This window comes from Pelophylax lessonae, assembly GCF_965119305.1.
Source record: "Pelophylax lessonae genome assembly, chromosome: 1".
NCBI classification, from domain to species: Eukaryota; Metazoa; Chordata; class Amphibia; order Anura; family Ranidae; genus Pelophylax; species Pelophylax lessonae.
In genome coordinates this window covers 234,446,658-234,473,730 of record NC_138768.1, presented here as the reverse complement: position 1 = coordinate 234,473,730, position 27,073 = coordinate 234,446,658, and the positions used below count along the sequence as shown (strand labels likewise).

The following is a 27,073-nucleotide window of genomic DNA, read 5'->3' as shown; positions in this document are numbered from 1 at the left end:
TCACCGCACCTCTACCATATTCATGGGCAGGGTGGAGTCAGGGGTGGAGCCAATGGGGCGGCAAAATAAGGTTTCGCCTAGGGTGTCAAAAATTCTTGCACCGGCCCTGAGCACAAGCACCTACAAACGTTCACTTCTATGGCCGGCTGTGACTCACCTGGCATAGGAAAAGTGTGAATTTTAGGCTAGAGGACATTTATACCTGCAGACGTCCATGTGAATGTAGCCTAAGAATGAATGGTACTACATTGCATGCATGTCACTGCAGCACAGCACTGGGAGTGGGTTCTAAATAAAAGCTGACAGTGACATTTAGGCCTCATGCACACTGGGTGTTTTACTAACGCTTCTACACACCTTTCCTCCTGGCAACAGAGTTTTGGCAGACGTTTGTAATTTCGTGTAACGTGTTCAGGCGCGTCAAGCACTTGGGCGTTAATTAATTTAATTGGCCAGTATAATAATTTATGCTGCTCATTGATATGAATTATTGCTCGATCGCTTAAGCGCATTTACACACATTTGGGCGCGTCAAGCGGTTTACTGCCAAACTCTGCTGCTCCTGGACGCACTGACTGCCATTTTTTTTAACCTGCCTCTAAACGCCTGTGTGTACATAGACTAACCAGCAGGGGCGTTTGGAGGCAGGAAAATAAAATGTCAAACACCCCTAGGAGCAGCTGCAAAAACATCCAGTGGGCATGAGGCCTTATGTTGGCCATACACTATACGAGGAATCGTTCAAACCCATTTTCTGAAAAACAAACCCTCGGCCGTGAGAGCAAACGATCGTGCCATCATGTAATGACTGATAAATTGTTCAATGGACATAAATTAATCATTTTTTTTGTTCATTTTCTTCCACATATACCTAGTGCAAACAGTTTGGATGAGAATCACATTACCCTTTCAATTTATCGTTCGTTCGGCAGAAAATTTCCAAATTTGTCCTTCGTTTTTTTTGGGCTCAAAAACATCACAACGGATTACCGATTTGTGCCCTATAACTGGCTGAGAAACGATCGAACTGTCCAAAGGACCTCTTTTTGAGTTCCCCATAGCAAGCAGCTTGCTATGGGTGCACCCAAGCCTAGTCACAGCTGTGTGTGTCCCTTCAGACACAGAGCCCGTGGCCTGGCCCTGCCCCCTTTCTCTTATTGGCTGGCTGACTTTGACAGCAGCGCCCCACTGCTGTCTGCTCCAATTAGGAGGGCTGTCCAAGGCAGCTTATGCACTCCTGCAACATTGCAGGATCTAGATGGGGCTCAAGTTAGTATTTGAGGGGCTGAGGGGGCAGTTAAAAATAAGTTTTTTTTTTTTTTATCTTAAGGCATAGTATACATTAGGATAAAAAACCTCCTGCCTTTACAATCACTTTAAGTACTCCGTTTAAATGGTATGCACAAGTAAACCATACTGAATTTTTAACCGTGTTGTAAAGCCTGGTACCCACTATAATTTTTTTTTTTTTCATTCAACCAAGCGGGCTGAACAAAAAAAAATGGTCGGATCGCTGTACTAACACATCCAATGTTAGTACAGCAATTTCCCCTGCTGTCCTATTGTGTTTTGACAGGGGGACCGCCAGAACTCATCGGTCAGCGCTTTTAGCCATTGGCTGAAAGTGTTGATTGGATACCAGTTGGCTGCTGATATTCAAGAATGCTTGTTTAACAGAAGCCTGTCGTGAGATCAGCTTCTGTCAGATAAGTTGGCCAGTTTCTACTGTGAGGGTCCTTTCAGACGGCGCGGTTCGTTCTCTGCTGAGTGGGGATCGATCTGCCAATCCCTGCTGAGCAGGCGGGTGGCAGCTCTGTCTCCCCTCTGTGTACGGAGAGGGAGCTGTCAGATTCCCCGCTGTTCTCTATGGGGAAATCGGATGAGAACGGACCGCCTGTCCGTTCTCATCCGATCCACCAGATGGATGGAAAATAGGGTTTTCAATCTGTCCGGATTTCACAGACAGGATCAGAATCGGATAGCAGCAGGTGTCAGTGGAGATGTCTCCGCTGACATCCGCTGCCCCATAGGGATGCATGGAGCATCCGATCTGGTCCGCCTGAAAAACTGACAGGAGGATCTGATTGGATCGCCCGTGTGAATGGACCCTAACGGTTGATTTCCACCGATATCCAGCCTATTTGTAACAATAGCTGTAGGAGTATATATGTTTCACCAAGCATTCCTTGGCCCTTTGGTCCTATTTTTCTTTTTTTTGTTTGGGGCACAATTGACCAATTTTTGTTAGCACAGTTAAGCCCCGTACACACGCATCGATTATTGGCCGGGAATTTTCGGCCAACGTCCAATCGGACTCCGACTTTTCGGCCGAAAAAAATCTGGTGTGCAGGCTATAAAATTTTTGTTGGCCGTCAACACAACGGCCGATTTTCCGTCAGTCAGTACAGATTTCGGCAGACAAAAATCTGATGAGCAAGAATGGGCATGCTCAGAGAAGAAAAAACACACGGAAAGTAAACCAGCACATGACATCACTTCTGAAGTAGATTTTTGTTGGCCGAGAAAATTCGTGTGCAGTCTAGGCACATTTCAACCAACAAAACACAACTCTGGACAAAAGTCGGACGATCGGTCGGCCGATAATCGTTGCGTGTGTACGAGGCTTTAGGCTGCTAAAACCACTAGGGATTATGGATTGATTGCTGCTCATAGGAAAAGATGGAAAGTGTGTAGAGGGGATAAATCCCTCATGATCACACAATGCTCAGTTACTGCTACATGAAATTATACAATATGTGTAGCCTGCAGTTTTAGTAGCATGATCTCCCTAACAAAAACCCCTCTTATACACCCAGCCTAATACAAATGCAGGATTTTAGTAACAGACATAAAAAATTACTGGGCAATATTGTCATATCGCTTATTAATACAAAATTGAAATGCAATTCCTTGTTTTTCAGGATCTCTGAGATGGCTAATACAGCAACTGAGAATCCAGAGCCACAATCAGATTTAAAGGGAGAATCTAGAATTCCCAGGGTGGATGGTGATTATCCACTAAAAGTTCTTTATTGTGGAGGTATGAACTTGGCTGACTGTGCTATATTTTCTCTTGTGTGCTCAAAGCTAGTTATTTGGAATCAAGCAAATAGATCTGTTAGGATCCAAATGAATTGTGTTAGCACATTTGTATGTGTTAAGGAGTGTAACATTATGAACCTGTGCCCAAACTATGCACACTAAAGTATTTACATATTCTGAACAAACATTAAACATGCCCTCACTCTGTATCCTTGGGCATTGTGGTGAGATTAATCTTCAAAATTCACAACTAAGGCACTGAAGCAGACTGCAGCCCTCTACTATAAACGCATTCCAGGTGTTTCTAAGCTTTTGGGAACTGATAGAGAATCGACTCTATGGCTTGTTTGCACCAGACCTTTGCGGAAACGCCTGGTATGAGGATTTGTGCGCTGATGTGCTATTCTTGTAGACTGCACCCTTCAGCACCTTCACAACAGATGATTTTTGCAATGCACAACCTATTTTTTGTTCCTTGAGGTGTACTGCAGCCCCTTCACTTTAAATCAATGCATGGCTATGGGTACAAGGCAACACACTTCATTGTGGTGTAAGCAATCCTTTAGGGCCTGTTCACACTCACTAAGTGCAGTTACCTGCCTTTTACTCACTGAAAGAAGGCAGGTAACTGCAATAACGCATAAAAAAAACATAATTTTCATTGTCATGCTCACACTAGAACACTGAGTTCATATGCATTCCAGAGATGTGCATTAAAATGTAACATGTTGCATTTTATCGCACAGGAGCGCACATAAACCCACCGCACAACAAGGCACCCACAGCAGTTAGGTGAGAGGAAACCTTCCTTTGAAAAAAAAAAATGCACAGAAACTCACATAAAAATGCACATAAATGTGCAGAAACGAATGCGGCTATAAGTCAACAGAGAAGCCTTTTTATTTAGTGAAAGGGGACCTTAGAGTCTTTGTTGTGATTTTTAGGTAACTTTAACCCCTTTATGATGGAATGTAAAACAAATCTGAAAGCGGTAGTATACTCCGCTTTTTAGCTTTTACCTACAGGTAAGCCTATAATAAGGCTTACCTGTAGGCAAAATGAATATCTCCTAAACCTGCATGGTTTAGGAGATATTCGCCCTGCATGCAGCTGCTGACACCATGTGCAGGAGTGATGTCATCGCGGCTCCGGGGGGCCGATGAACCCGGAAGAGACGCCGAGGGAACATGACAGCTCCCTCTGGGGTGTCCGGGCGACCGTGTGGGGGCTTCGTTCTACATAATGTGCTAGTATGTGATCCATACTAGCACATTATGCTGTTGTCCTGCAGGGTTTTTTTTTTTTTCTCGGGTGGATACTACCGCTTTAACACCTGAACCAGTTTTGCAACGTTGACGTGTTAAACTCTACATATTATTTACAACTACTTGGTGTATCCAGGTGAATTACTTATTTATAAATTGCTGTTTTCATGATAAATTGGGCTTTCGTATGTTGATAAAAAATAATTTCACCTCATTTTATTTCTTTTTTAATCAAACGCTTGCCCAGAATTCATTTTTTTAAGTGTAACTGTATATTTCTTGCCATTACCATGGTCCACCACCAAAGAAACACATTTGTGTGCATCATTTGATGTTTGCACCCATAGCAGGATCAAGAAACAATAGTATAATAGTGCACATTTTGCTGTGTTTTTTTTTTATTTATTTTTTTTAGTTTAGCCTACCTAAATGACACTGACACCATCTTATATCAAGTCTTGATTTGGCCACTTTATTTTTATGTTTTGATGTGAGAGTACACGGGCTATCACAGCAATCATGAGATTAGGAGCTTGGTGGGGACACTTGGTCCATGCTGGGAAGATACAATGGATCTGAATTCCAGCAGAAGCTCTGATATGTGGGGCCTTGAAAGTAGGATTAAGAATAAATCATTTCATAGTGGAAGCAGCTTGAGAGGCCGAAGAGGCTTGTTTTATTGCTTGCTGGGAATATGTAAATACTTTAAAGGCTAGGTTCACCTTCAGAACATGTTATTTTGGGTGTAACATGTTCCAGCTCCTGCCCCCCCACCCCCCTGACTCCATTCCCTTGTGACAGGGGGCAGAGGATCCTGCAAAAATATGCGCATTTAATATTTTTTCCTAAAAGGTGAACTTATCCTTTTAAAGAGAAACTGTAACCAAATAAAATTGAAAATTCTGTGCTTTTCCTTTCCACAATTTTTATTGTCTTGCGATGTGACTCTGAAATACCTAGGGGCACTCTAGAAAGTTGGTTTTCTAGCACAGCCCTGCTCTCTTTTAGGAGTGTCTGAATACTGTATGTGCTGGCCCAGCTCCTTTGCCCCCCCCCCCTCTCCCACCTTACTTTACATCATCTTTTATTTAGCAGCTGGGGGCTGCTTACATAACAATGGCAGTGCCCAGCAGCAGTCTCAGGATTTTTGAATGTTTGCACAAAGGGAGGCTTTTACAAGTAAACCAACGAAAGTGGCTTCAGCACTGATTAGTGTATTCTGGCAGCCCAGCTTACTCCTCCGCTGTTAGAATACTATGACCGCAGGAAGGATTTCTCCATGCGCCTCCATTGTGTGGATGTTTTTTATTTATTTATTTTTTTTTGCCATGTATGTAATTTTGACCGCACATTGGTTGCATGACAGTTTTTTTTTTTATTTATTTATTTTTTTTCATTTGCACACAGTGGAGCCTTTCTCAACCTTTTCAACACAGAAGAGCCCTTTAAATAACTTTTGAATCCCAGGGAAGCACTGCTAAAAATTGCTATTCTACAACTACATTAGTGGGATGATCAGTGGGAAGAATGCTGTTTACACTGTGGTCATTGAGAAGAACTATACTTTTACAGATAGCTAAAAAGATTAATGGTGTGCATAGAAACTTATCTGAGAGGCAAAAATTTCCCATTGCTCAAGGAACCCCTAGCAACTTCTGGAGGAACTCCATGGTTCCATGGAACCCTGGTTGAGAAACCCTAATCTAGTGCCAACACACATTGAATGCGTTGCGGTGTCATTCATTCTGAATAGCACTTCAGCACACTATAGCAGTGCACCTACATACATTGCACTGTATTAAAAAAAAAAAACAAATAGTTTTTTTATAATATAACCAAGCAAGAGATGTTATTGCAGTCCATTATGGCTCGTTTCCACTGAGCTTTCTGGTACGGTTCGGTATGGTACGCTATTTATGCCGTTTCCATTATGAATGGTACCCTAAGTCCGAACCGTACCGTACCACTTTTTGGTACCCTTTCGTTGGGGTACCAAGCACATTAGTACTGTACCAACAGGGTGGAGCTACACTCTGCAGAACTTTGATTGGTTGACAGAGAATCCTCTATCACTGCTTTCCTGCTACACCACGCCTATTATGAAAGGGTACTATTGGCAGTGGAAACGCAATGTGTACCGTTCCGAACTGAACCGTACCGTACCACTCAGTGGAAACAAGGCATTAGTGACTTCTTTTTACATTTGCACGTGTAGCTGTAGCCACAAATCAACCTTTATATAGCCTAAAGTGGACCTACACTCCCAAAAGGGAGTTTGTTCTCTTCCAACTCACCGCATGCAAAAATAGTGCTTTCCTTCCCTCTGTTTCTCACATTTTTAAAACGTATCCTCTTGACTCTGACATTCTCAGCCAGTCAGAACTGGGAACACAGAGTGGTCAGAGGGTGGGCCTGGTGTCCATCATCGGAACCCAGAAGTGGTAGCCAGCCCATTTTTAAATGTCCACTGGTAATTCTGAATATTCACTGTGGATTTCTCCGCTTTCACTGAGAGAGATTGGAAGATGAGCAGTGATCACTATTAAAGTGGTATTACTATAGCGGAGAAAAAATGTTTTGCTGTTCTACTTTTTTATTTTCAGATACTTCTACTGTATTTTAATTTTCCTTGATCTACTAAAAAAAACCCTTTAACTTTCATTATTTTTGTTTTTCCTTTTACAGTGTGTTCATTACCAACAGAGGTAAGCTAAATGATTCCCTATTGGGGCTTTATAATAAAGTTATAACAGTACAGAATGTGAACATCTCTGTCCTAATGTGGCAGGATTTAAAGGAACACTGGCACCTTTCCCATTCATGGCAAAATGACGTATGTCAATGTAAAAGCCCCCCTGCCAACCCCTTTACTATTATTAGCAGTAATCCCTCGCTGCTCCTTTCCTGGTCACAGCATGCACTGAAATATCTGGTGTCGGCAACCCAGGGAAGTGGTGACATCACTCCTCTGACTATGTGGCATTGCTCAAGCCTAGCAACTGACTGCTAGACCTGAACACAATTGCAGGGGGTCACATGCTGCCCTATACCCAGAATATCCAGGTGTTGTGGATGGCTGCAGTAGAGGAAGAAGCTGTGAAGGATAGCTGGTAAGGTGATAAGGGGTCTGATGGAGGTCCTTTACAGAGACATTGTCACTTTGTATGTGCAAGGTGACAGTGTCTCACTGTCAGGATGCTGTTTCCAGAAAAGATTCCACTTGCAAAGCATCATGAACAGATCAGGCCTAGAACCTGTGCAGCATGCTGTAGTCAGGCAGTGGCAGCCTCCAGTGCAGGATAGAAGATTGGTCTGTGTCAGGTAACAGCCAACTCTGTATTTAGAAGCTTTTCTGTATTAACCACTTGCCGACCAGCTGTTTTACGGCGGCAGGTCAGCTCTGTCCTGTGAAACGATGTACCTGTCCAAAAGTGGTTAAAGGGTAACTCCCAGTTTTGTTGAGAAAAAAAAAAACAATTCGCTCTGGGTAATTAATCTACATTGCGGGAATTTTAATAAACTAGCAGTTTTCTGCCTTTTCCTACTATTTTCTGTAGAGAAATAGCTGTCTGTTCGACCATGTCCTTTGCAGACTGATTTGAATGGAAGGGAAGGGAATGGTTTGTTATAATCAGCTGGATGCAGGGTCTGCATCCCTTTAGAAGTATTTAACCCTTGGGGATTATCTCATCAAAACTAAAGTTTCTATTGTAGGGGGTGCTTAAAATTTGACTTGTATCTTAGTGCAGACTTCTGGGAAAATCAGTGAGCCAATCACACATGCAAGAAATATTTTTGGGGGTTGTTCTGTATACCAACAGTGTACAAAAAGCCTCCAGTTTGCTATATTGCATTGATTTGAACAGACTGAAAAGGAATTGTAAGTTTTTAATAACATGAATTTGAGTAGCAATTGTATTTTTTCTTTTTTCAAAGAAAGTGAAGTTACCCTTTAAATAGATGTAATTTTAAACTTCTGTAAACCGATCTGATCACTTCTGCCAGACTTTGTTGTGTTTTTGTAGTGAGAATTATTCATTGTTTGTATAGATTCTCACATGAGGCTACATTCACACCTGAGCGTAGCGTTTTCGCGCGTTTTTTACCGCGATTTACAGGCGTTTTTTGTGCAGGCGTTTTTAGATTGAATAGAAACCAATGGAAGACGTCTGTAATCTGCCCAAAAAAGAAGCTCATGTACTTTTTTGAGCGTTGGGCGTTTTGCTTACAGCGTCAAAACGCTCAGATGTGAACAGGGGCCATTGAAATGAATAGGATTTGTCTTGTTGGGCGTTTTGAGAGCTGATCCTAGAGCAGAAAAACTCCCCAAAAACGCCCCAAAACGCCTACATGTGAACGGAGCCTGAGGTATATCCACCCTCTTGTATAAAAACATAAACAAAAAACTGAAATGTGAAAAAAATATAATAAAATCATGCACATATGGGGGATGTGCATACATATGTGTAGAGTAAAAGCTATTAACATATTAGGTATACCCTAGAACTCTTTGCCCGCATTCTAATGGGGAACTGGTGTCTGTGAAACCTTATTAGGCTCTACCACCCCATATACAAACCACCCCCAGAAAGTGCAGGGGCATACGGGCACTCTAGCCACAGTGCGCCTCCCCATTTGGTGCTTGATCTTCATTCATCTACTGGTCTCCTGCACCAACATTTGTCGCATTGTGGCATGCCAGAATTCCAAATAGTGTTGTAGACACTGCTTATGAATACACCTGACAGTGTGGTATAAAACAGGTGTGTAGAAAAAATTCTATACTCAATACTACTCTACAATAATACTCTATACTCTAAATTCAAATACTATAGCTGCTGATTTTTATTAAAAGGATACCCACATTTCCAGGTATCCAGCGCCGTCCTCACCTGGGCCAGTTCTTTACTGGTCTTCAGGTACCCGGCTTCCAGTATCTTTAGTGTGGAAATCCGGCTGTGACTCCTTGCGGCTTCACTGCTGGCTTCCCACTGTGTATGTTTGAGCTGTGCTACTTTTTGTGAATAGTTCTGCAGCCTTCTGGGACCTGTGACGTGTACCAGAAGCTCCGGGCAGAAGAGGAGAAATTCTGCTTGGAACGCCTGGGCATTTTTTTTGGGAAAAAAATACTTTTTTTAATAAAAAAAAAAAAAAAGAAAACTGTAAAGGTAGCCCAATTGTTTTCCATAATGTAAAAGAGAATGTTACGCCGAGTAAATTGATACGTAACATGTCATGCTTCAAAATTGCGCATGCTCATGAAATGGCGACAAACATTGGTACTTAAAAAAACGACGCTTTAAAAAAATATCTACAGGTTACAAGTTTAGAGTTGCAGAAGGGATCTAGGACTAGTATTATTGGTCTCGCTCTAACAATCGCGTCTATACCTCACATGTGTGGTTTGAACACCGTTTACATATGTGAACGTGACTTGCGTTCGCTTCTGCGCGCAAACGCTCGGAGGGATGGGGGCGCTTTAAATTCATATAATTTTTTTTTTCTTACTTTACCTTTTTTGATTTTTGATTTTCACACTGTCCCTTTTGATAATAAATGTTTTGATCACTTTTATTCCTATTACAAGGAATGTAAACATCTACACTTAAAAAAAAAAAAAAAGAAATGGGCCCTTTAGGGCCTTGCGGCGGAAGCGACGTATGATGTCGCTCTGGTTCTCCAAGGCCATAGAGTCGAGTGGGGGCCATCTTGCCCTCACTCGACTTCTTGCCTGGGACTGGAACAGACCGGATCGTTTTCCCCGGTACCGATGGCTCGGGTATGTGGGGAAAACGGAGGGAGGTGGTGGACACCTCTCCCCCCGTCCATAAAAGTGATCTTGCGGCGAATCCGCCGCTGGGACCATTTTTATGTGAAAGAGGACCTCTGGGCGTGTAGAAAAATATCTGCATTATGGCAGCTATCTGCTACCATAACCCTGGTATTTAATGTCAAAATACCGACATAAATACACGGTGGGCGGTCCGGAAGTGGTTAAATCAGTAATACAGTTCAACACTAGTAAATTGTCAATCTTTGGAGTAGCCGCTTTGTCCCCACGAGAGACAATAGTGTAATTGCAAGTAGAATTTATACTTTCAACTTTGGTTGTCAGTATGAGTTTCTTTAGGTTAGGCATTTGCCTCAGGCCAGGTTCACACATATGCAAATCCAATTTTCATGAGAGGAGAGTGTGATCGGCTCTCAATGGAAAGGGTTCACACAGCTCTATGGCGGCTGCAGTCCGCATTTAAAGAGTCCTGTGCATCTTTTTCCTGTGCATCTTTTGGTTCTGATTCAGGTGCAAATTCAGGTAACCATTCGGACATGATTCTCACCTAAATCGGTAAACGGGGACGCCCCGGACCCATGCTGTAAGCTGCAGCCACAGCATAGGTGAAAGGAGCCTAAAGCTTTGGTATTCAGTAGAAGAGCTCTTTTCGGGGATACATTTTAGTTTAATTGATGCCAATGTATGTAAAAGCAACAGGTTCAGGATTTATTTCAGAAGTGTTCTGCAATAAAAGCCTCGCTGCTAGCAATTTTTTCCTCTAAATTTAAACTTTACTCTGAAGCCCTGTTCAGATTATAAAAGTTATCTTGTAGTTTAACTTTGTTGGGTTTTGTTGGTGGATTAGGGGTGTTTAAGGAAAGAGGTGTAAATCGGTGAAGAACTCCCTCCTCCCTCACATATAAGTGGAAATTTATCTTCTGCAGAACCTCTTTAATATAACATTCCTCTTCTGTTTTGTTATTCCTCTGGGGATTTGTCTTTATCTGTTGGATTTTGAAATGATGGCATTATGCTAATTTATGGGAACACACACTGTTCATCTAATAATTTTGTGGTGTCAAATGATTTCCAGTTGAAAATGTAATATATTATATAACCCGACATGGGAATCAGCTCTTATTGGATACTCTTCCACATTCTTCTTCATACAGCATTTTTGAGAAAAAATGTAGATTACTGTTCAGTTGTGTGTTTTAATGCCTCGTACTTATTTGTATCTCTCTTGTTTTATAGTACTGTGAATACATGCCAGATGTAGCAAAGTGTAGACAGTGGCTTGAGAAGAATTTTCCAAACGAGTTCTCAAAACTTACATTAGGTGAGATTACCATGTATATGCTTTATTACATCTCAAGAATGTCTTTAAGGAATCTGCTAGTTGTTATAGAAACAGCAGCAGCACAAATCAGTTAGTCGAGGTTTCTGATTGATTTCTTAACAATACGGTTTTCCAGTAGTGGAATGTTCGCTTTGGGGAAACAGAAGTTTTATGTCGTTATTCATTTCACCATGTGTTTTTTTTTTTTTTGCACATTTTTTATCTATGAAATCTTTTATCATTTAAAAGCAGATATTTACAAACCATAGAAAAGAAAAACAGGAAACAGTACAGCATCAATCAACCCAAAATCAGGTTGGAAAATAAAAATCAAACTAAATCTGCAAAACGAGATCTGGACCATATGACCCATAGGTTATCAAAGTGAATTTAAATTACAAAGTATTTAATATTCCAGCAGCTAACACATTACAAAAGTTGTAAAGTCAGAAGGTTTTTTTATCTTTATGCATTCTATGCATGAAGATAAAAAACTTTTTTCTGTGCAGCGGCCCCCCTATCACTTACCCAAGGTCCCTCTCTGTCCAGCAATGTCGACGGGTGTCTCAGCCATCCGAGATTCTCCCTCCCGATTGGCTGAGACACAGCAGCAGTGCCATTGGCTGCCTCTGCTATTAATCAATATCAGCTAGGTAATCAGGAGAGAGAGGAGGCAGGACCGGGTCGGGGGTTGGTGTCTGAATGGACACAGGGAGCTGTGTCTCCACTCTAGTGCTCCCACAGCAAGCTGTTTGCTGTGGGGGGACTGAACAGGAGAGTGGGGCCAGGAGCAGCGAAGAGGGACCTGAAAAGAAGAGGCTGCTCTGTTGCAGTGGATTTGCACAGAACAGGTAAGTATAATATGTTTGTTGTTTTTAAAGGAAAAAACAAGACTTTACAATCGCTTTAAGATGACGGCCTACACAGCTGGCTGGTAACCCTAAATAGTCAACATGAACTTAGGCACTTCTTTCATTTCACCATGTATAAAACGTTCTCTGTACTGCTGATTCATCTTGCTCCTCCCCTTTGACTTGCTTGACTTGCATGGTCTGACCACGTTCTGGCTAGAGGGGGCTCTAAGATCTCCGCTTTTAGCATACAAGCTGCTGTCTGTTTTGCTGGGTTGTACGAAACGTTGGTACTCCTCCATTCAAGTCCCCACACTTCAGCAAGGTAACCTATTGTGCTATCCAATGAGATATGGAAAAAATGCAGCATGTCAGCAATTTTGCGCACTACATATCACACCAAACTGTGAACAGAGCACCGAGAAAACAACTGTTTACAATGTTCTGTGTGCCCTTGCAGCTCAAACCAATCAATATACGCTTATTAGGAGTTTTTTTTACCAAAAACATGCAGCAGAATGCATATTGGCCTAAATTGATGAGGAAATAATAATTTTTACTTCCGGCTATAAAACATATCTAATAAAAAAATTGTAAAAAATCTAGTTTTCTTTTTTTTCTAAATTGTCGGTCTTTTTTTTGTTTCTAGTGCAAAAAAAAAACCACAGAGGTGATCAAATACCACCAAAAGAAAGTTCTATTTCTGGGGATAAAAAGGACATCCGTTTTATTTGGGTACAGCGTCGCATGACTGTGCAATTGTCAGTTAAAGTAGCACAGTGCTGTATCGCAAAAAATGGCCTGGTTATTAACAACTTCCGGACCGCCCGCCGCAGTTTTACATTACTTTGACGTTAAAGCAGTAGTATACTCCGCTTTTCAACTTTTATCTACAAGTAAGCCTATAATAAGGCTTACCTGTAGGTAAAACAAATACATCCTAAATCTGCACGATTTAGGAGATATTTACCCTGCATGCAGCCGCTGACACCAGCGGTGCATGCGCTCTGAAGGTCCGGAGCTCCTAGCCGGAAAGTGAACTCCCGCGTTCAGATAGCTGCCATAACCCTGGTATTTTCTTACAGGGCGGACGGTCCTCTTTCACATGAAAGTGGTCCCAGCGGTGGATTCGGCGCAAGATCCCTTTAAATTGGCGGTGGGAGAGGTGCCCCTCCCGCCGCTTCCTGGACGTTTTCCCCACTTACCGGAGCCGTCGGTAGCAGGAAAAACAATCCAGTCCATCTATGTCCCAGGCAGGAAGTCAAGTGAGGGCAAGATGGCCCTCACTCAACTGTATGGCCTTGGAGGACCGGAGCAACGGCGTACGTCGCTTCCTCCCAATGGCCTTAAAGGGCCCTTTTTTTCTTTTTGCTTTTAAGTGTAGATATGAGATCTGAGGTCTTTTTGACAAAGGGACAGTGTAAAAATAGAAGGTAAAATAAGGAGAAAATTTTTTTTAAAAGGGCCCCGTCCCTCCGAGCTCATGCGCAGAAGCGAACGCATACGCAAGTCACGCCCACATATGTAAACGGTGTGCAAAAACTACACATATATAAGGTATCACCGCGATCGTTAGAGTGACAGCAATAATTCTAGCCCTAGACCTCCTCTTTACTGGTAACCTCTAGAAATTTTTTAAAGCGTCACCAATGGAGATTTTTAAGTACCAATGTTTGTCCCCATTCCATAAGTGTGCGCAGTTTTGAAGCATGACATGTTAGATATCTATTTACTCAGCGTAAAAAATGTTTTCACTTTATTGAAAAGAATTGGGCTAATTTTACTGTGGGCTTTTTTTTCTTTTTTTAATTCAGAAAACTATATTTTTTTCCAAAAACAAATTGTGTTTGTAAGACCGCTGCACAAATACGGTGTGACAAAGTATTGCAACGATCCCCATTTTATTCTCTAGGGTCTCTGCTAAAAAAAAAAATGTGTATGTATGTGTGTCTATATATATATATTATAATGTTTGGGGGTTCTAAATAATTTTCTAGCAAAAAATACTGATTTTAACTTAGAATGAATGGATGTGGTAGCGCTACTGAAAAGAGGCTTAATTGTAAAGTATAAAAAATATAAATAAATCCATACAAAATATAATACAAAAGAAATATATGTCTTCCTAAAGTGCAATGTGATACTGGTTATATAAGCTGCAACCAACAGGATTCAATCCTAAATAAAAAAAATAAATATGATAGTGTGACAGTACTCACCGTCCCTGGGAGTGAAAGACAGATACTTAATGGTTTGGATTACTTCAAATGGGTTCTGTGTTTACAATTATGATAATGTGTATTGAACTTCAATGTCACCGACAGGCTCTCCCTATTGTCTGTGTATTGAGGTGTGATGTGGATTCTGTTAAGCCTTCTGTCCCATTGTTAATTGGTAATGAACTCCCATATTGTTTCTGTCCAGATGGCTAGATAATTAGTTCAGGTTAATTATATTTCTGTATACAATTTCGTCTGCATATGATAATGTAATCAGGCAACCCCTGACCTGATGGGGTAATTTAATCAGGAGGGGGATGTGCTTGTGTGTATAAATTGAGCGCGAAAGTGTTCAATAAAGGAAGGTTCCAAAACTTATACAAGCTAAGTTGTCGGCTAGCTTTGTATGGGGACGGCTGGAAAATCTGATATCTATGTTCACGACCGGGAGGAAGCCGTATACTGATGGAAGTCCAGAAGTACAGTGTGGGTTGTGATTCTGTTACAGGTAGCACTAATAAAAAGATAAAAAACATGAATTATATAACATGCATAAATATTTAATTTGGGATGTAGTGCCAAATAAGGTGAAAAGTATAGAAAAAGTGCAATGTGGTACAAAAGTCCAGTTCTTATTAAAGTAAAGTGCAAAACAAGTGAATAAGTCCAAAGTGAAGAAATTGAATAAATATCCACTCCAAATGTGCAATATAAAAGGAATTCCAAAAAAATCTATCAGAACGTCGGTGGGTCATTCCATGTGTATCCACTCTTTGGATAATGCGCTGCTATCACCAGGTGAAATGTCTGCTCACCTCCATAATTCACCCACTAGGGGTCTCAAGCAGTTAGGAGGCAGATGGATTTGTGTCGTCCGTTCAAATAGATCACTCCACTATAATCGGTGTTACTCCAAATAAGGTTTAGCACATATGAAACAAAAAAGGGGAGACAATCTCCAATGGTGCAGTATTGATAAATTCAGGAGGCATGAACCCAAAGCCCAACTCCAAATATTAAACTCACATTTATTAAAGTAAAAAACAGCTTTAGACAAGCATGACTTCAAAGAGGTTACATAAAAACGTCAAACCTGCCCACCGCTTGGTACCTCTACGCGTTAACGTCAGATCCATCATGGCTTCAACTGGAGGAAGAAACTGAGCAGTGTGTGTAAGGGCTTTATATAATGAAAACCCATTTAATTACACTAGGTGGTGGTCGAATCACGCATGTGGGGTGACCCCCTGTCATTTAGGGAGGTCCGCACATGCTCGGTACACTCCCCTGTATAAAGCTTTCGTTTTTCAAAGTAGAATTAAAGGTGTTAAATGGGCCAGAATGGCACTTTACTTTAATAAGAACTGGCCTTTTGTACCACATTGCACTTTTTCTATACTCTTCACCTTATTTGGCACTACATCCCAAATGAAATAATTATGTATGTTTATATAATTTATGTTTTTTTATCTTTTGCTATCATATTTCTTTATTTTGGATTGAATCCTGTTGGTTGCACCATTTTTATATAACCAGTATCACATTGCACTTTAGTAAGACATATTTGTGTATTATATTTTGTATGGATTTTATTGTATTTTTTACACTTTACAATTAAGCCTTTCTCTTTTCAGCAGCGCTACCACATCCATTCATTCTATCTATTTCACATGTGGGAACACATTTAGGTGGTAGCAGCAGCTATTCTTTTTATTAAATATCAGTTTTGTTTTTTAAGGGTAGCCCACAATTATATCTCAATCTCACTGATTTTAACTTGTTAAAAAGTAGTGTCAGAAATAGGCCTGGTCCTTAAGTGGTTAAAGTGTTCCTAAGCCCAGATCCTGCATTCACTATATCCGGTCTCCCACAGTACACAGAACATGGAAATGCAATTATTTTAGTAAATATAAACTGCTACCTTTTTCTCATCCGCTGTATATAGCATTTCCAGCAATCTTTTGACTTGTATCAGTGAGTGCTAATAGTGCAAATAAAAGTAAATCAGTGCTTTAAACATAAAACAACAAATAGCTGCTAGCAAAAAAGTGCAAAAAACGTACTTGATTCTGCTTTCCTCCCTAATTATCTGTATTTTTGGTTGATTAAAGGGAATTGTCCTAAACAGGAATCTGTTGGTGAGGGACAAGGGCTAGCTGGTGAGGAGGAGGAGAAGAAAAAACAAAAAAGAGGTAAAATATTCTAAATTTGTCATTGGTTGCAAATGTGCCATTACACATTCAGTGAGAACTTTTCTTTTAAAAAACAATTTTTTTTCTGTTAAGTCATTTTATACTTTTTTTTTGTTTTTTGTTTTTTAGAGGCATACTTGTGGTTTTTCAGCTGACGCGTAATAAATATAAAAGGCTCGTTTCATGCACCTCTAAAAATGGCCATACAGAGTCAGATTTTCTTTCAGATTTGATCTGTCAGACACTACACTTATTCACAGCTATATAGTAATGAGGGCCTACCTAATCTGTCCAATCGGTTAGTCCCAACTCTATGCAGTTGGCTGTAAATCATTTAAATTTGAAACAAATTAGACTGTGTTGAGTGCATTTAGAGCAGAGTGAAGTATGTGTGTTAATAACCACTCTGGCTGTGTACTCGTCTCCAAGTGTCAGAACTTAAATGGAAGCCTCTATATTTCTCTTAACCACTTGAGTACTGCTGTCATATATATACACGGCCTCGTGTTGAGGCTATTTCCTAGAGTAAAATTGATCCGAGCCACTTTATCAGCTTTAAAAAGACACTGAGATCTAAAAGACCTCACATCTCTCCATAAAGAGGTCCTGTCATGGCCCATGCTATCACAAGGGATGTTGTTCATCCCTTGTGATGGCAATAAAAGTGATGATTAAAAAAATAAAGATTGTGTGTGTGGGAAAAAAAAATGTTTATATTAAAATACGTTTTTTTTAAAGCGCCCCCATCCCCCTGTGCTCACACGCAAATAGGTCCCATACTCTTGTTAACGAAACTGTATGTGTAGACGTGAAAAATTTTTTTTTTTCTTTCTTAATGCAGTCCCTTCCAGAACAAAATCCTATGGTACGATTGTTATATTAATGATCTGTATTTGGTGTAGTGATCCAAAGGATTTCCCAATTCTTTGGGATTTGGTGAAAAAGATGGTGAATATTCACCTTTCAATTCAATACAACAAAGACCGTATCAGTTTTTTGGATGTTGCTCTGGAAGGTACTGACGATATTTTTCTACTGAAATATTCCACAAAGAGACCTCAGGTAATTCTACCTTACTGGTAAGCAGTTGCCATCAGTATCCTACAACAGTGGTCCTAAACTCTGGTCCTCGGGCCCACTAACAGGCCAGATTTTAAGTATTACCTTGGGGAGATGCAGACTAGAATACTGCAATCACTGCGCAGCAAATGAGATCACCTGTGATGTAATTTAGTTATCTTGCAAACCTGGCCTGTTAGTGGGCCCGGAGGACTGGAGTTGAGGACCACTGTCATACAATAAAAGCTATTCCAGTAAGGAAATTTCTGTGGGCCTGACAACTGCTCATCAGAGGATAGCTTTGAGATGGAAAGTGAAGTGGTGGCCAAAAGGCTAAAATGCTTGCGGGTTCTAAGTAATTTCACATGTATGGGAGAAATGTCCGAACTGGCCTGGCAGGCAAGTGGTTAAAACGCAAGTCCCGGAAAAATATAAAAAATGAGCAGTAATGGCAAGTATAGTTGCTTCTTTTTTCCGCCTAGACAAAATGAGCATACAGAATCTCACAAAAGTGGGTACACACCTCATTTTTGTAAATATTTTATTATATCTTTTCATGTGACAACGCTGAAGAAATTACACTTTGCTACAATGTAAAGTAGTGAGTGTACAGCTTGTATAACAGTGTAAATTTGCTGTCCCTTTAAAATAACTCAACACACAGCCATTAAGGTCTAAACCGCTGGCAACAAAAGTGAATACACCCCTAAGTTAAGATGTCCAGATTGGACCCAAAGTGTCAATATTTTGTGTCTCCGCCATTATTTTCCAGCGCTGCCTTAACCATCTTGGGCATGGAGTTCACCAGAGCTTCACAGGTTGCCACTGGAGTCCTCTTCCACTCCTCCATGATGCCATCACAGAGCTGGTGGAGGTTAGAGACCTTGTGCTCCTCCACCTTCCCTTTGAGGATGCCCCACAGATGTTTAGTAGGGTTTAGGTCTGGAGACATGCTTGGCCAATCCATCACCTGTACCCACAGCTTCTTTAGCAAGGTAGTGGTCATCTTGGCATTTATGGTTCCCTCAATGAACTGTAGCTTCTCAGTGCCAGCAGCACTCATGCAGCCCCAGACCATGACACTCCCACCAACTATGCTTGACTGTAGGCAAAACACACTTGTCTTTGTACTCCTCACCTGGTTGCCGCCACACACGCTTAACACCACCTGAACCAAATAAGTTTTATCTTGGTCTCATCAGACCACAGGATATGGTCCAGTATCCCGTGTCCTTAGTCTGCATGTCTTCAGCAAACGGTTTACAGGCTTTCTTGTGCATCATCTTTAGAGGAGGCTTCCTTTTGGGACGACAGCCATGCAGACCAATTTGATGCAGTGTGCGACGTATGGTCTGAGCACTGACAGGCTGATCCCCCACCCCTTCAACCTCTGCTGCAATGCTGGCAGCAGTCATACGTCTATTTCCCAAAGACCATCTCTGGCTATGACACTGAGCACGTGCACTCAACTTCTTTGGTCAACCATGGCAAGGCCTGTTCTGAGTGGACCCTGTCCTGTTAAACTGCTGTATGGTCTTGGCCACTGTGCTGCAGCTCAGTTTCAGGGTCTTGGCAATCTTCTTATAGCTTAGGTCATCTTTATTTAGAGCAACAATTATTTTCTTTTTTTCAGATCCTCAGCAAGTTCTTTGCCATGAGGTGCCATGTTGAACTTCCAGTGACCAGTATTAGAGAGTGAGAGCGATAACGCACCTGCTCCCCATTCACATCTGAGACCTTGTAACCCTAATGAGTCACATGATACCGGGGAGGGAAAATGGCTAGTTGGGCCCAATTTGGACTTTTTCACTTAGGGGTGTACTCACTTTTGTTACCAGCAGTTTAGACCTTAATGGCTGTGTGTTGAGTTACTTGGAGGGGACAGCAAATTTACACTGTTATACAAGCTGTACTTTCGCTACTTTACATTGTAGTAAAGAGTCATTTTTTTCAGCGTCACGTGAAAAGATATAATATATTTACAAAAATGTGAGGAGTGTACTCGCTTTTGTAAGATACTATATAAGCCTTGCAGCTTCGGTGCAAGGATTAATTCTGGCTAGGGAGAACATGAAATTCAACTATACAGTACTTGGCGTTATTCCTCACTCCCGTTGGCTTCCTCCCAGCTGCACAGTCAGTCCCCCAAAGCTGCTTCTCTTTCCTGCTCCATCAGTCACAAGGACGTATTGTAAGTGAGGATGCTGAGGGTCTGCCTACAACCTTGGGCATTGGAGAGAGGAGAAATGCCAGCTTAAAAAGGGAAGTATAGTTCCGTTTTCGGTTTCCCCTTGATTTAATAGGCATCTAACCCTTGAAGTGCAGGGGGAAGCCTCCCATTGCATGGATCATTTTAATAAATTTTCCCGGAGTTCAGTGTTAAGGTCCCATTTAAAATGCAGCAGTACTGCAGCCACACTGCTGCTTAAAAAACAAAACAAGAAAAAAAAAAAAACCACACAAATATAAAGCACTGTGATGTGCTTGGTCCTCTGCTTTCTTCGGGACTCCAAATCCACCGGAGCACTATTAGACCCCATGCACACTGGACATGTTTTCAGCTGCTCTTAGGGGCATCTGGCCTGTTTTTTAAACCCTGCCTCTAAACACCCCTGCTTGTAAGCTTATGTATCCATGTACACAGGCATTTAGAGGCAGGAAAAAAAAAACAGTGGGCCCAGTAGCAGCGGCATTTTGCTAGAAAATAGCACATTTAGTGATTGAGCTTTAATTCATTTCAGTGGGCAAAATAAATTATTATTCTGGCCAATTAAATGAATCAACCCTCAAACGCTTCACATGTTACACACGTTTACAAGTGTCAAGAGTTTTTTTCTGTCAAAATGCCGCTGCCTGGAGGAAATACATCTAGGAGAGAAAAAAGCGTCCAGCGTGCATGAGGTCTAAATTTAATGGAGTGTGTATGGTAAAGATAAAACGGATGGGGAGGTCAGATGGGCTACATTAAACAGAACTCTATAGAATACTGCAGACTAATGAAGCCTGCATCTTCTAAAGGGGTCCCAAAATGCAGGCCAGGGTATGGAGTAACAGTGGCAGAAGGCAATATCTGCTCTCTCTTTTAAATGAGCCCCTTAGTGTAGGTTTTGTTAGGAAAAACAATATAGAACTTGATATTCTGGTGCTGGCTTATTCTGAAAAGGTGAGATTTGTCGGAGCAGACATCATGGTGCCCCCAAACTTGTGTAACCTTTATATCCCATAACCTCCTCATTAAAGGGATGATCTGTTCACTATGACAAAAAAAGTTTTTTTTGACTATAACCTTCTGTTTTACAACTGTGCAGGTGGCAGAGGACAAATCAAACAGAAGAAGAAAACTGTACCACAGAAGGTGACAATAGCTAAAATCCCTAGAGCGAAGAAGAAATATGTGACGAGGGTATGCGGTCTAGCCACGTTTGGTAAGTACTTCAGTTTTCGTGGGGGACTTTTGCTCCTTTGCTGATTTTCAGCGACACTATAACCCCCCCCCCATCCACTGCCCATTTTAGGTATCTCCAGTTGCGAAATACTGCGTCTGCACAGTTTGGTTTGACTGTGTCTCTCAAACCCTCTGAACTGCAAAATTTTCTTTGTGACCCTTCTCATGATAAATTGGTGTCCACTTACTACTCCTCTTTACCACATTCTAAAACCAATAGGCTCTTGACTACAGAATCCCACTGGAGAGTGGATTTTCCGAACCTCATGGAGGAAGTCTGGCAGGAAATTATCCCCCTTGAGGTCCCCATGGTGATTTCCTCAAGGGACAAAGTTGTCCAGACTAAATTTTTATATAGATCTTGCTATATATACCCAGTTTTTTTATTTTGCATTGGCAAGCTGTCCTTCTATTTGTGCAAAATGTTCCATGGCTGATGGTACACTCTACCATATGGTCTGGGAGTGCCCACCTATCAGAAGTTTTTGGTCTGCAGTTACAGATTTCATTAGTAACCTTACACAATTGCCAAATATCTGTGATCCTTTACAATGTCTATTTGGGTAAATAAATTATGATACTATCCCTAGCCGCACTAAAACATTTATGTGCCTGATCTTCTTTTATGCCAAGAAATCCATAGCCATGCGCAGGAAATCGCAAATAACATTATATATATTTTTTTAGCAAAGACTCTGGAGAATAAAATGTCGGTCATTGCAAAAATTTTTGTCACGCGGTATTTGCGCAGCGGTCTTTAAAACGCCATTTTTTTTTGAAAAAATTTGAAAAATCACATTTCACTGCATTTAAAAAATACTAAACAGTAACGTTAGCCCATTTTTTTTGTATATTGTGATAGATGATGTCACGCCGAGTAAATAAATACCCAACATGTTATGGTTTAAAATTGCGCCCCCAGGTGGGATGGCGACAAACTACGGTCAATAGAGATCTCTATCGGCGACTCTTTAAATTTAACGGTTACCAGTTTAGGGTTAGAGTGTAGCTCTTTTTTTTTTTAATTATTGCCCACGCTCTGGCGATTGCGGCGATACCTCACATGTGTGTTCTGAACAGCGATTTCATTCGCGGCTCGACTTGCGTATACGTTTTTTTTTGTGCGCGAGCTAACGGTGACGGGGGTGGCTAAATTTATTTTTTTTTTTTCCCATTTATTTTTTTTTTTTTTAACTTTATTACAGGTTTTTAAAAAAAAAAAAAATCTGATCACTTTTATTGCTGTCACAAGCAATAAACACCAATATGTAGTGACAGGTACACTTTATGGAGGGATCGAGGGTCTAAAAGACCCTAGACCCCTCCACTACACTTCCATGTATGCAAAACGCCAAAAACAACGTTTTGCATACAGCCGTTTTTTAAATTTGCCGCCTTTTGCAGCACAGTAACCCGGAAGTAACGTCATGGACGTCGCCTCCGGGTTACGTCATCGGAGACCCGCTCGATGCCGTTTCTGGCATTCATCGGGACTCCATCCAGCCGGCGGACGTGCCGGCTGGGTGCTCGGGGCTCCCGGTGGGACGGGAGCCCCAAGCAAAGCCACTGAAGGTGGCGGGAGGGGGGGGGCATCCCCTCCCACTCACCCGTGTAACGATCGAGTGGCTCCCAAGCTGCATCGGTCGTTACCGACGGAAAGCCGACCGTCGGCTTTAAACCACGGTACCGGGAGGATGCCTCCTCCCGGTATAACCCCGCAAAGTCTGCCGACGTACGGGTACGTCAGTATGTGGTAAGTAGTTAAAGGGAGTAGTACCTACTGATCTTGTAACAATATTTGACTCACCACGTTTACCTTGAATTGGTATCGATATACAGTATATCATTTCCTCTGTGATGGTTCTGTATTTAATGGACATTTTGTTTATTGCCATGCTACCTGTCAATGCAAATGTTTTCACTACAGTTTGTATTTGCTATCTTTTACATACAATAAAGTTCCTTTAAAAAAAAAAAAATACTTCTTCATGAGATGAGGGCCACGTTTCTCCTCCCGCTATCCATCAAATTTTATTACATGCTGCTCCGCCATGTGGTTGGGGCCCAGGTGGGGGATGATCTGTGGGTACAATCCCCTGCTCCTGTGTTTCACTTTGTCTGAGGTAGACTCCTTCAAAGGTTTCATATCACACTGTTAACTCGTTACTATTGGGTTCCTTCCTGGACCACCACTCCCTGCGCATATCAGCCCAATGGGAAAAGGATGTGGGAACATTTGAGGATGAGCAGTGGAAGGAGGCCCTTCAGGCGGTTCAGCTGAGCTCATTAAACGTAGCTCAGAGGTTATCACAACTTTATATTCTCTATAGCAGTGGTCCTCAACTCAGGTACTCGTGGCCCACTAACAGGCCAGATTTTAAGTATTACCTTGGGGAGATGCAGACTAGAGTACTGCAATCACTGAGCAGCAAATGAGATCACCTGTGATGCAATTTAGTTATCTTGCAAACCTGGTCTGTTAGTGGGTGCCGAGGACCGGAGTTGAGGACCAGTGCTCTATAGGACCCACTACACTCCAGCAAGATTACATAGGATGCGTAGGAGGGATACTCCTCTCTGTACCAAGTGCCGGAGAGAACGTGGGGATTTGGTACATTTCCTATGGCGCTGTCCCAAACTTCACATGCATTGGGGGGGTGTGCTCGACACTCTGTCAGGGGCATTTGGGGTCCAATTGTCTGAGGATCCCAAGATGTGCCTGTTAGGCATTATGGGTGAAGTCCAGACCCCTGAAATTTCCAAGCATGCCATTCTAAGGGCCTTGTTTCAGGCCAGGAAACTGATTTTGAGCCACTGGATCTCCCCGGACTCCCCTTCTGATAAGGAATGGGCTGCCCAGATGGGGGATATGCTTAGACTGGAAAAGTACATATATCAGCACAGGGGCAGTCCGGGCAAGTTTGAGAAGTTGTGGGCTCCCTGGTTGGCTGTACCACGCCTGGCTCCAGTGGACCTGGTGCTAGGTAGATTGGTGGCTGGCGGGCTGTGAGGGTAGTGTTTGGTACCTTTTACATGGGTTGATGCATGGCACGTGACTTATATGACTGCCACTTCCTTGTAAGAATGTAAATATGAGCTGCCTATTCAGGTGCCTTATTCTGTCGATTAATGTATGCAGGATGTTCATTTATTTTTGCTTGTTATCTGTATGATGTGGGAATGTCTGCTCTGAACTCTGTATTTGTTTTTTTGCACAAAGTTTAATAAAGTTCTTGATATAAAATAAAAAAAAAAGTACTTCAGTAGTTTTTCAGAGTTGGTTTTGCTTCTATGCTATTGCTGACTATACTACAAAGTCTGTTTGTTTTTGTTTTTTTTTTTGTACAGAAATTGATCTCAAGGAAGCACAAAGATTCTTTGCTCAGAAATTCTCCTGTGGTGCCTCGGTAACTGGGGAGGACGAAATCATCATTCAGGGAGACTTCACAGATGATATTATCGATGTAATACAAGAAAAGTGGCCGGAGGTAATTCATGCTGATGTTGCATAGTTACATAGTTTATGAGGTTGAAAAAAGACATCAGTCCATCCAGTTCAAACTATGATGTGTGTGTTCTAAGAGTACAAATGTTTGCTTCATTGGCTAATGTACATGGACATTAGACTTAGAATCAGGTGATTTGACTTGCATAAGACTTCCTTTAAAGTGGTTCTAAAGGTAGAAGTTTTTTAATGCATTCTATGCATTATTGTAAAAATCTTTCTGGGTGCAGCTACCCCAGCCTCCTCTTATACTTACCTGAGCCCAATCTCAATCCAGCAATGCACATGGGAGCAGCGGCTCTCTCGGGTCTCTCTCTTCCCCGTTGGCTCACTTAGCAGCGGGAGCCATTGGCTCCTGCTGCTGTCAATCAGAGCCAACGCATAGAGAGCAGAGATGGGGGAGGAGTCAGGATTGCCGGGGGACCCAAAAAGAAGAGAATCGGAGTTGCTCTGTGCAAAATAATTGCACAAAGTAGGTAAGTATAACATGTTTGATTTTTTTTTTTCTCTGACTTGAGAAAATAAATCCCTGCCTCTACCTAGGTGGCACAGTCCAAGTCCTCCTTACTTCACAGCCACAAAGACAGCATATGGTTTTTACTGCAGCTTTTATTCTTGAAATGACATACTTTTGAGGTCATGAAGTGATACATTGAGGTTCTCCTCTGCCAGTGAATTGGTGGTAAACCTGTCCATGGATCCTGCTGTTGAATATGTGGATTGGTGGGGAACTCTGTTTCAGACACCCCCTCCCACTGATAGGCTGTGCTATGCCAAACAGCCCTAGCTGTGCCAATTGAATTATTTTTTTCTCTGAAGTGGTGAGGCCATTGACGATCAGACATGAGGCATTTGGACAGGTTTTACATTTCATCACAATCTATTTGGAAAGATGATTATAACCCCCTTTTCTCTTGACAGGTTGATGACGACAGCATTGATGACCTTGGAGAAGTAAAGAAGTGATCTAACATCGTGCCTGTTACATTCTAGACAATATAGCCAAAGTGAGAGAGGATTCAAAGCGCTTTGTGTCCTCAGTCAAACGTTACTACCCCGTTCATGGCATCTGCCCCACTGTAGAAAGCTACCCTTTGGTTTTTATTTTTAAATGCTGAAGTTAAGGTAACCAAGTTCCTTCATGCAAGCGCATGATATGTGTTTAGATTAATAAAAATGGTTTTGGTCATTACTGTGCAATGTCTGCTTTATTTGTTGGTGCAGAGTGTTCAGATCTGAGAGAAGATGAAACATCACTTTAAATAGCAGACATAATCATTTTATTTGTCTTTTGACATTCATGTTTCCTTTTTTCCCCTCCTGTACTGTTTTGTAAATGAACCTGGGACATATCTTCATTATCCGTACTATGCTATCTAGTGAGCCACTAAATTGTACTAGGCATTGACTCATGTCCTGCATACTTGTTTCAGGTCAGTGTCCCACAAAGTAATGAGACTACAATGTGTATGGCAGCCCTGGAGCCTGCTTCTTTAACCACTTTACTACCAGTCACGTAACCTCTACGTCGGCTGACTTTGAGTGGTTATACCGGGATGATGCCTCTAGCTAGAGGCATCATCCCGGTACCGTTGTTTGAAGCCGACGGTCGGCTTTCCGTCGGTAACGATCGATGCGGCTCGGGAGCCGCTCGATCGTTACCCGGGGGGGCGGAGGGGACGTCCCCCCCCCTCCTGCCGCCTTCCGCGGCTTTGCTCGGGGCTACCGTCCCACCGGGAGCCCCGAGCACCCAGCCGGCACGTCCGCCGGCTGGATGGAGTCCCGATGAATGCCGGAAACGGCATCGATCGGGTCTCCGATGACGTAACCCGGAGGCGGCGTCCATGACGTCACTTCCGGGTTACTGTGCTGCAAAAGGCGGCAGATTTGAAAAACGGCTGTATGCAAAAATGCCGTTTTCGGCGTTTTGCATACAGGGAAGTGTAGTGGAGGGGTCTAGGGTCTTTTAGACCCTCGATCCCTCCATAAAGTGTACCTGTCACGACATATTGCTGTCACCAGGGATGTTTACATTGCTTGTGACAGCAATAAAAGTGATCAGATTTTTTTTTTTTTTTTTAAAAACCTGTAATAAAGTTTAAAAAAAAGAAAAAATAAATAGGAAAAAAAAAATAAAAAATTTAGCCGTCCCCGTCACCGTTAGCTCGCGCACAAAAAAAAACGTATACGCAAGTCGAGCCGCAAATGAAATCGCTGTTCAAACCACACATGTGAGGTATCGCCGCGATCGCCAGAGCGTGGGCAATAATTAAAAAAAAAGAGCTACACACTAACTCTAAACTGGTAACCGTTAAATAAATTTAAAGCGTCGCAGATTGAGATCTCTATTGACCGTAGTTTGTCGCCATCCCACGGGGGGGCG

General features: G+C 41.9%; 1 protein-coding gene across 1 annotated transcript in view; it reads left to right on the top strand.

Annotated features, from left to right (window-relative positions):
- DENR (density regulated re-initiation and release factor) overlaps window positions 1-25,882 on the top strand; it is a 28,974-nt gene extending 3,092 nt beyond the window's left edge. The window contains exons 2-8 of the mRNA XM_082243389.1: window positions 2,922-3,040; window positions 6,993-7,012; window positions 11,335-11,419; window positions 16,601-16,681; window positions 21,049-21,165; window positions 24,534-24,673; window positions 25,612-25,882. Coding sequence (XP_082099515.1) covers window positions 2,932-3,040; window positions 6,993-7,012; window positions 11,335-11,419; window positions 16,601-16,681; window positions 21,049-21,165; window positions 24,534-24,673; window positions 25,612-25,656 — 597 coding nt within the window. The 5' untranslated portion in view covers window positions 2,922-2,931 and the 3' untranslated portion in view covers window positions 25,657-25,882. The remainder of the gene's footprint in view (window positions 1-2,921; window positions 3,041-6,992; window positions 7,013-11,334; window positions 11,420-16,600; window positions 16,682-21,048; window positions 21,166-24,533; window positions 24,674-25,611) is intronic.
- Window positions 25,883-27,073: the final 1,191 nt, after the last annotated feature.